This window comes from Atta colombica, unplaced genomic scaffold, assembly GCF_001594045.1.
Source record: "Atta colombica isolate Treedump-2 unplaced genomic scaffold, Acol1.0 scaffold163, whole genome shotgun sequence".
NCBI lineage: Eukaryota > Metazoa > Arthropoda > Insecta > Hymenoptera > Formicidae > Atta > Atta colombica.
The window spans coordinates 2255875-2265953 of record NW_017259254.1 but is presented as its reverse complement, the minus strand read 5'-3'; the positions used below and the strand labels follow the sequence as shown (position 1 = coordinate 2265953).

Below are 10079 nucleotides of genomic sequence, written 5' to 3'. Positions count from 1 at the left end.
TATATATATATATATATATACGAAGATCAGAAAAATGTTTTCCAAATGACAATAGCCAATTAGAGAAACATGCGATGTCGGTCGAATCTGATTCTATCAGAGATAAATGCATGAGAATATGCGCGAATAAGCGCTATATTTGTCTGCTTTGTTTCGTTAGATGGCATCTCTCGAACGCATCGATGCGAATAACGAAGCACCCTTAATTCAGCCTCGTAATTAATTATACTCTCGTTGTTGCCGTAGCGAGAATGTCCGATGGTGATTTGAAAAATTTTGTTATAACTCACACCGACATGCTCGTGAACGTTTCTCGTGCACGTATTCATTGCTGCACACACATAACTCATCGTAATCATAGTTCAGCTTCATCGCTCTTATGATTATTTGGATTCGCGCGTGGCGTGTGTCGCGACAGTCTATCGGATTATCTCGTATCAGTGGCAATTTGAACTAACTAATTTATCGACAGCCTCGATACACACACACACACACATACACGCGCGCGCGCGCATTGATTTCGAGTCAACTACTAGATAGACATAGCTGCATCAACTCACCCGTATGCGTCCTTTGATGAGCCTTTAGATGCGAGCTCTTGGTGTACACCTTCTTGCATCCGGGGAATTGGCATTTGTGTATCCTGCGTTTCGTGTCGGGCGGACTGTGCTCATTGCTCCTCGCGTGGTGCCTGTTGGCCACAGTGGTCGTGGTTGCAGTTGTGCCTGCGTGCGCGTGTTGCGTGCCGGCTACCGCGGGGAAGCCGTTCGCCGTGACGGAGATCAGTCTGGAAAAATACGATGCTTCCTCTCATTGGTTGTATTTTAGCCACGTTGTAATTAGTCCGTCGCGCGCTGTCGAGGCGCGACATCCGTGAAACGGACCCCATGCGTGTCACGGTTTACCAGCCTCGACGAGTTAATGCGCGCGAAATAGCAAGAGTAGCGTGATCGGTAGACTGTTGAGTAATCGGTGCACGTCTCGTGCTTCAAAAGAAACGCGAGCGAATCGAGAAGAGCGCAATTCCGGCAACGGGTTAATGATGGATCGCGAGAGCGAATTGTTTTAAGTTTCTTACTCTGATGTAGCGAGAACGTTCCGAGGTTATTTCCCAACGTCAACTTTTTTTAACGAGCCCGTGTCTCTTTTTTTGTAAATTCCGTAGAAAATTACCAGGAACGAATTGGATGGGATAAGTTAACCCAGAAAGTACGACCACTTTAAGTCAGGGAACGCCAGTTACAGTTAATCAAGATAATTTCTGAGCGAGACATAACTATACGGCACATCCGTCTTTCGTAGAGTAAGTATCGCGTTAGTCGCTTGCCTCTTTCAATTCTAAAGGCAATTAAGTTTTCATTACCCAAGAATAGCAACAATGAAAGAACGTCAAAGAGGAACCGCTGGTGTCTCTTTTATCATGGGACCGATCTTTTATTATGGGACCTTTTAACGCGGGAAAAGAAGCGTGTACGCATGATATCATTCGGAGAAAAAAATACATGAATTTTATGTATAACACTTACCTTGCAACACCCTGCGCGTTTCCGGCGGTAACCCTGACGATAGCACTCCTCCCGCCCGTGCCGTGGAGGTTGAGGTTGTGCACGTCGAGCATCGAACTTCCACTCGACGAGTGACTGGAGTTGGAATGACCTTGACCCGAACCGGGACTCGACGGCGGCGTTAGAATCTGACCTTCGCTTTCGCACCCGCTGTCCTCCTCCTCTTCGATTTCCTGCAGCAGTAAAACCACGCGCATTATGCAACGAGATTACGATTAATAACGTAACGGGATTGATTGCACGGTCCGTGAATCGCTGTCGGGAATCGTATCGGACTCGGACTGGTTACGGCAGACAAATAAACCGATGAGAATCGAATCGTGATCGCACGATCTAACTCATTACGTCCAGGTTGGTTGCATCAATGCAACATCGCCCATCATATTGAATCAGAAATTGCTTTTGCGAGAGAGTTACTTCAGTTGGATTAAAAAGCTAATTGGAAAGATGTCTTCAAACTATATATTTACAATAAATATATCGAAATCTTTTATGTAATCTCCGTGAATTTCTCAAACTTCTCATGCATAAAATTAACATTTAAAGTTTAAAAAAGTTGATGAGATTTAAAAAAATATTTTCACAAAATAAAAAGCGATAATAATTTTTAGAACAAAAATTTCCATCTCAGAATTTTTCAAAAATATTCTAACTTGTTACAAAACAGCAAACATGTAAAAGAATATTTTTATCTTCTATAAATTCATTTGTAATTAATTATTTTTCTAATCGAGTGCAAGTTTTTAATTACTGTTAATTTTAAGTAAAATTTATTGTTTGAAATCGCTTAATATACCTCGTGTTCCTCATCTTCCTCAAGGTCTTCACTCGGCTCTTTTTTAAGAATGAGCGCCGTGCAAGAGAGGGAAGGTGAACTGTCCCAGGACAGTGCTGAACACGCCGAACTCGCCGAGGACATCGATAAAGAATCGAGGTGACGATCGAGGAGATCCCTATCGCGTCCACTGTCATTATGATCACCAGGACTGAATTTAATATCGTCCAGACAAAGAGGATCTCTTTCGTCTGACGACGTCGTCACCTGATTTACAAAAAAGTATTTTAATTTCTTAAAATAATATTTTTATATTAAAATATAATATTAAAATGTTCTAATAATATTAAAAAATAAATATCCTTTCTTTCTCATGAATCGAAGAAGGAGATAATAAAATTATCAGCATTATAAAAATAATGTATATAAACGAAAAAAAAGAAAGATTATTTATATAATATTAGAAAGAGAAAGATTCTCTCTAGGAAACTTTGATATTAATAGGCAAACTAATGGTTTGTAAATATCGGCATAATCTAGTTACATACCTCCATTTTGATTGGGGGATCGAATTGTGCATTCGTTCCAGTGGATGTCGTCCACGAGATCGATGGTGCCCTGAAGAGGTTCCAGGGCGCTGTGTCCAATTCCGTGGGGAGTTTTTTGTACGATTGTAGCTTCGGCTCGTCCTTCAGGTACCTCTCCATCTCGTAGCATGTCTGAAAGAGGAAACGAGAGCTTGTTAAAGACTGAAGCGACTTAAGTATCCCGCCAAGCCGCTCACGCAGAAATGGTGGCAATGGGCGGTTCTGTGGCTTAAATTTAATAGCCATAAAAGAGAGGAGAGGAAAGAAAACCAATTACGATCAGATGATATATATTGCTTTAATAATGAATTAATTGGCTCTTCACACTTCTATATAGAATACTTAATAAATGTTTGATGAAAAATTTGTCAGAGTTCTGTGCAAGAAAAAGTATAACGGGTCGTCAGAATAATGTAATTTGACAAGTTTATAAGTTATTAGGACATTCAAATAGTGATATTACATCAACTTTAATCACATATAATTAAATCTTATAAATTATTTTAATAAAAATCAGTAATAAAAATCGAGCATACGAAAATATTTCGAATAGATGAATCACTTAATCTAAAATCAAAAAGTGAAATAGTTTTTTTTACAATATATTTAATCTACTTGTATAGACGCTTGTTTGCGACGATTGCGAAGTAAGCCCCAAATGCTGTAGAAATTATCTTTAGGAGTCAAGCATCTCATATGGGAAGGTACATCGCCGTCAACGCAACTACTCGCGAGTTTGCAAAGTTGATGCTCTCCCGTAGGCTGTGTCAGTTTGGTACAGTTCCTTGGAGAGAGTACAAAGTTATGCTACTCACTGCGAGGAATTATGCACCAACTATACCACACAAATGAGATTATAGCACCCCCCGTTCTGGTTAAGTCTCCTTCGGGTCCTTCGTCCTGTCGACTTCTCTTTGAACGCTTCGCATAGTAAATAAACATGAAATAATAGCTGCGCCATAATATAGCTTGCTATTTTAATACGTATTACGTACGTAAGTTTTAAACACTAACAATATTATGAAACAACGGTCTGTTCAGCTTTGCGAGAATTCGATTATCGATTCTTGCAGGAATTACGATTAAAATTGTCCATTTTCACTTAAACGCCATTGTTTCCACTTACTTTAATGAAATTCTTTACATTGTTACAGTCAAAGAAAATGTAATAAGATACAGTTAATGTGAACAAAAGGCAGACAATTGACGGAAAAATAAGAAACGTTTAATGTACAATTTCGTATATTCCCTTTTTTTAATTAAATTGCATGCAATTTTATTATTTTCTAATACTTTTACATTTATATATAAATGATATTTATATTTTTCTTTCGTACAGTTTTATAACTTATTTCTTCTTATTATTGTTATATTCATGTGATACTATCATATCATTATCGAGATCAACAACAAGTATTAATTATATATAATTGAATACAGTATTCTGTGGGAGTAAATTATGCCAATGTTGAACAGTCATATTATTCTTCTTTCCGCCTGCGGGCTAAAAATGATAGCTGACGCAAGCATTCTTTGTGCACTTTGATATCTTCCTTCGGGCATTGTCTGCCAATTTATTATTCGCCCTAACGGTTACCATCAGGAGCGGTGGTTCTGTCTGATGCTATTACAAATGAAGCTATTCGACTTTTATAAAGCTACTTTAAGAAGGTTTGTTACATACCGACGCTGGTAGCGGCATAATATGATGCATCGAGAAATATGTTCTTAATGGTATGTCATCACACGCCTTAATAAACTGCCTCTTTGCAGCAGACAATTAAATTACGGTAGTGTCCACTTCAGCTTTTTAAAAACAAAATTTAAAAGTAAAACGCCTACAGCCTTATTTTATGTCAAGTCTCCGATTAAAAAGTGTGCGGGAACTAAGTGAATTAGGAAATACTGTTTTTCGCGGTGAGTGAATCGGCTTTTGAAACCGTAGTATAAAATTAAAGAAGGAAGTGTGCAAGGCTTCCTTAGTTATCTTTAATACCGTAATTTACGATAAGTACGTCTAGAATCAAACAACGAGCAAGAAGTCAAGTCTATTTTCCCGTCTGACAAAGATTCTTCGGGAACTGCAAAAAATGGCTTCGCGCCGAAGTTCGAGGGCTGCGTCTAATGCCGTCGGTCCCTTCTGCGAGAAAAATAATCGCCGCCGGGCTCCTTCATTATTCACGATTAAAGTTCGTCCGGAGGCACCGTGGGTACGACTAACGGCGTTAATATAACTTGGAAAGGAATTTTATCACTCGCTTAGGGACCGTTTCTCCTTCCCTGGGGCTTGCTCCAGCATCAACTGAACTTTACTAATCCTGACCTCCGAGGCACAGCTCTATATATAGACGACTATCCGATCTATCCGTCGATTTAATCTGTCAGAAAATCTTCGAGGACAACAACGTTAATCGACGTTGCAAATAGAACGATATTAATGTGTTCGAAAACCATGTGAATATTGATTGATAATTAGTAATTGATTCTAATTAGTAATTAAAGACGTTTAATGTTTCAATAAATTAAATATTTTAAATATATATCTTTTAATAAAATAATTAAAGTTAACAAGGTAAACGAAAAACTAGAAAGAAAAATATAAAGTTTTATAAAACGTAGGAAAACGAAAAGGAAACCTATGTCTCTGTTAAATGGATTCATTATTGAAATAAAAAGATAAAGGAAATATTTTAGATTAATATTGAGAATAATGAGATAATGAAAAATAGATGCTTGTGAATAGAAAAATAATGAAAACTCTTTGATTATTCAGTTTCAAAGCAAATGTAAGTTAATATTTGATAATCATTATGATAACCTTTATACTTAATGAAAACAAAAGCATTTGCAAACTCATGCTTAAATAATTTGTGAACAATATCAAAATTTCATCATTTTTGTTATGATATAATGTACAATATTATACAATAATATACAATAATATTGATTCTACAGCACCGTAACTCGTTAAACAGGAAGCAAATGCATTTACAAGGCTACGTACAACTCGCTTTCGGGGAAATGGAGTTCAATCTTTCGCAGTTTTTAGATTATTCCGGGAAGGTGGATGGTTTCGCGGAAGATATTTTAATTTTCTTTGTTTCTCCCTGTAACGTAAACCCGGCTCTCTCAGCTCTACTTAGAAGTGCGCTGCGCGAAGGAATTGCCTGGAAAAATAACCGGGAGCTTTCCGGTTAAGCGCACACCCGTAGCTTTACGACTTCGCAGAGACGAGCCGAAGCGCGTTCTTTCGCTATTGGCTGCGTTAAATCCAAAACTGCGTAATAATTTAGAAACTCACGGTGGTGTCCGTCTGTGTGTCCGCGGTCGATCACAATAGTCACACTAACGTTTTCCGCCGGAGTGCCCTATAAGCATTCGAATTGCAGAATTCTCTATTACGCTTTTCGCGATGAGCCCGCAGGCCATTCGTCCGCAGATTTATGCGACCCTTCGCCGCTCTCTTCGTCATTGCCATGGAATTCCACCAGCGGAATTATACAGTTTGAGAACTTGTTCGCTCATTTCATGTACACGACTATTTTAAATACAGGAACATCGTCGCTTCATTTTCACGTGCAATTTTGTTCGAGTTTTCGATTACATATAACTTAATTAAGTGTGAGAGTCGTGACATACTCAATATTGATAAACTGATTTAGATGCACTCAAAGTTGTCACCAATTTCTACGAGTGACATTCCTCTCGTGAGATCTGAGCAAACACTCGGTGAGTGCGAATTTTTTTTTTACGATGTTTACTTTCTTTTAGCTGACGAAGGGATCGTCGCTGCGAGGACAACGGCAATAAAAAAATTCCACGGATCGATAGGCCGAATGCTGGATGAAAAAGAACGATGAAAGGAGACCGTCTTGCCATTATGTTTTTATAGGTAAACCTGTAAGCCATTTGCAGCGAATTTATGAGGTTCCAGCAATTCCGCTGCATCACATACGCTATCAGCGAAAACATTCTCGTTGCTCAAACATTGCATCAGATATTAAAGTGTAATTATTCAAATAGGATAATATTTTAAGTGTGATAAAAATATGAGCAAGTTTCAGACTTTTTACAGATATCAATACTTACTTATTACATTAATAATAATATTATTATTATATATAATATGCATCAAATATTATACTGTAAGGACTAAATAACACTCAATATATTTTTCTTAAAATTAATTGTGAAGCGTATATTATATTATTGACACATTTATTATTAAAATAGCTTTAGATTTAAGCACATTAATTATAACATCAAATTTAACATCAAATTTAACATCAATCAATGTTATTGTTCACATAAATCCTTAATAATAATCATAAAAATTCATATATAGAAATCGTACAAAACTCTGATTTTACAGGAAATACAATTTGATTTTCTGATGACCTAGTTGCAATTACGTCTCGTTCGGTATCACGTAATGTTGTGATATCAAAGGACATTGCGGATTTTTATTTCCCAAGGAACCACGGGGACTTTTTACATTCGACCAACGAGGTCATATCTAAAAGGGAAAACGTCTTCGTCGGGCTCAATGGGCGCAGAAACAGTTCGGAGATAATGGTCACTCTCTACGACCGATAAGACCGTTCTTAATGATAACGGCGTCATTTCAGAGTTTGTGTAGGATAGAGCTCGATTCGTCGGTGGGCTATCACATTGGACAAACAGTAAGAAGAAAAAAAAAAGAAAGAGAAAAGAAAATCGACTGAATCGTGGAGCGGAGCGCGAAATCAGAATGGACAAAGAGGACATCGAGAACTCCATCTTGGATTCTTAAAATCTCTTATCGTAACCCGTTCGTAGATCTCTAAAAGCCGGACTCTTCTCTCTAGATGCTAGCTGTCATCTTCTTGTTCTCTCTATCTTCTTCGCTTTTTATCTCCTAACTGTAGTTTACGCAAACTCAAATTTCGCATTACTCAACCCCGCTTCGACAATAACGAGACCGGAATCCGTTGGATCTGGCGTACAATAAAATAAAGTATTTTCAAGGAGCCATGTGCTTTTTTGAAGCAGGCTTCGAACGTTGAGAACGCAGTTGGTGAGAGCTTCGACGGTGGGAAATGCTAAGAGAAAGGAAGTGAGAAGAGAAAGCGAGCCACCCCCGAAAAGAAAGATAATCTTTACTCGTTGGCGGAATTTTGCGCGGTGGATTCACCTTTCTCTTCCCTCTCGCGCATTTTTCAGCCCTCACCTCGCGCACCCATCCTGACGTGAAGTTCCGCAGTAATTTCACAGGACTGTCATTAACAGAGCTCTCGCGGTTCGCTCGAGAGCGAATGAATGATAACCCGAACTCGCATTCGCGCACGAGCCCGTGCGCGCACTCGCGAGCGAGCGCGAGCGAGCGATGCATTTTCAGCCCTCCCGCTAGGAGAACCACCACGGTGGCGGTCTGCCAGGTCGTTAAAGAGATCCCCGCGACTTTAAGGGCGCCGTAAACCCGCGAATTTATCTCGTCCTTTCCTCCTACTTTTCAGCTCCCCGCGCGTTTCTTTCTTTTCGTCTGATCCCACCCTCGCCACATTTTCGGAACGATGAAATTTGAAAAGCGCGGTCGAGGTCGCCTCTTCCATCTTCGTCCCATCCTTTCTTTTAATCGTGCACCCTCTGATTCCTCTCAAGGAATCCTCTTTTCAAGCGGAAAGAAGGGGACGATCAGGTGCTTTCCATGAATATCGAAGCTCTTCGGCTCGCGGACTGATTAAATGGAGTGTACCGTATCTTAATTTCGTACCGTATGCGCATTCTCGTTCTGCGTTTGGAGATACGAAACCTCGGGAACGACAACAGTGCGTTGGGGCCAGCGTAAGGATTTACGATTCTGGCCCTTCGAGCGTTTGAACTGCTATCTCGATTTTGCAGACTCGAGGGAAGTATCGAATAGTGGAGTATCATGCCAGCTTTTGTATCGTAGATTGTCTCTTGTTCTAGCTATATTCTAATCCGAGATACTAAATACATATTATGTTAAGTAACATTTGCTTGACATTTTGTTAAAGAAATATAAAGAAACTTGATAATAACGTTTTTATCGCGAAAAGAATTGTTTTGTTGAAGTTAACCTAAAAAGTTAGCTACATATAGATAAAATAATTTTGTTGAATTTCCAAATATGACAATTATAGAATGTTCAAATTAATTATTAGAATGTCAAAGTTTTTTGTAGCATAGATCATTATGTGTGAATTTTCTACATAATTATTTTCATCCAACAAAAGTATTTCAACAACATCGTTCTTTTCACATGTATAGGAGAAGCAAATTATATTCATAATAGAGCTACATCACCAATACATCCAATATTCCAATATTAATTTAAAAAATTATTTGTAATAATAAACTGAAAATTAACAAATATTTTTTTTCGTAATTTCATTTTCTACACAATTTTCTACAAATTAATATTGATTAATCCTATATACAATAATTTTTCAGTTCTTTATTACTCATTATAGGTCGTTTGTGTACAAGTTAATTTTCATTGCATTTACAAGCATACAATAATTATTAAATGAATTTTTACGTATACTTTAACATCTTTAGAAAATATTTATGAAATTGTTGTGTATTAAAAAAAGGGAAGAACAGAGACTGTATTTAGACAAGTGCGCCTGATATTTCAAAGAGAGGAAATACACATGACACAAATGATCCAATCGTACTAAGGATTACTATATTTTAGAGCTTAAAAGACATTATATGGTTCTTAAATGTTGTCAGCGAAATCTTCCTCTAGAATGATATCGATCGCGTGGCGTCTAGTCCGGATCCATTGAGGAAATCCTAGCGAGGCGACATTCAAGGGAATGGCATCTAGAAGAGATTGTGGAGGGATATCATCCAGTCTGATCGTGTTTCGAGGCTTATGGTTTTCCTTCGCCATGCCGGTCTTCCACTCGAAAACGCGACGGAACGCCGTTACAGCGAAGACGATATCCCGGGGGTCAGGGTTAACGACGCTAACAAGCCGTGGCTGAGTGACTTACGACTAATTCAACATCCGTCCCCTTTCTCTTTTCCCTTCCTCTCTGCTTATGTCTCGCGATGATGATTCTCGGACAGATGCCTAAGAAGAGAAAGAAAGGAAGACCCGGTACAAAGAGAGAGAGAAAGAGAGAGAGAGAGAGAGAGAGA

At 38.5% G+C, this 10079-nt stretch overlaps 1 protein-coding gene across 2 annotated transcripts in view; it reads right to left on the bottom strand.

The window, feature by feature from the left end:
- Positions 1-10079, bottom strand: part of LOC108686056 (Krueppel-like factor 6) — a 408542-nt gene that overhangs the window by 16437 nt on the left and 382026 nt on the right. For both annotated transcript variants that reach the window (XM_018191119.1, XM_018191118.1), the window contains 4 exons: positions 2889-3059; positions 2362-2607; positions 1527-1738; positions 561-787 (listed from right to left, as the gene is read on the bottom strand). In XM_018191119.1, the coding sequence (XP_018046608.1) occupies positions 561-787; positions 1527-1738; positions 2362-2607; positions 2889-3047 (844 nt within the window). In that variant the 5' untranslated portion in view covers positions 3048-3059. The remainder of the gene's footprint in view (positions 1-560; positions 788-1526; positions 1739-2361; positions 2608-2888; positions 3060-10079) is intronic.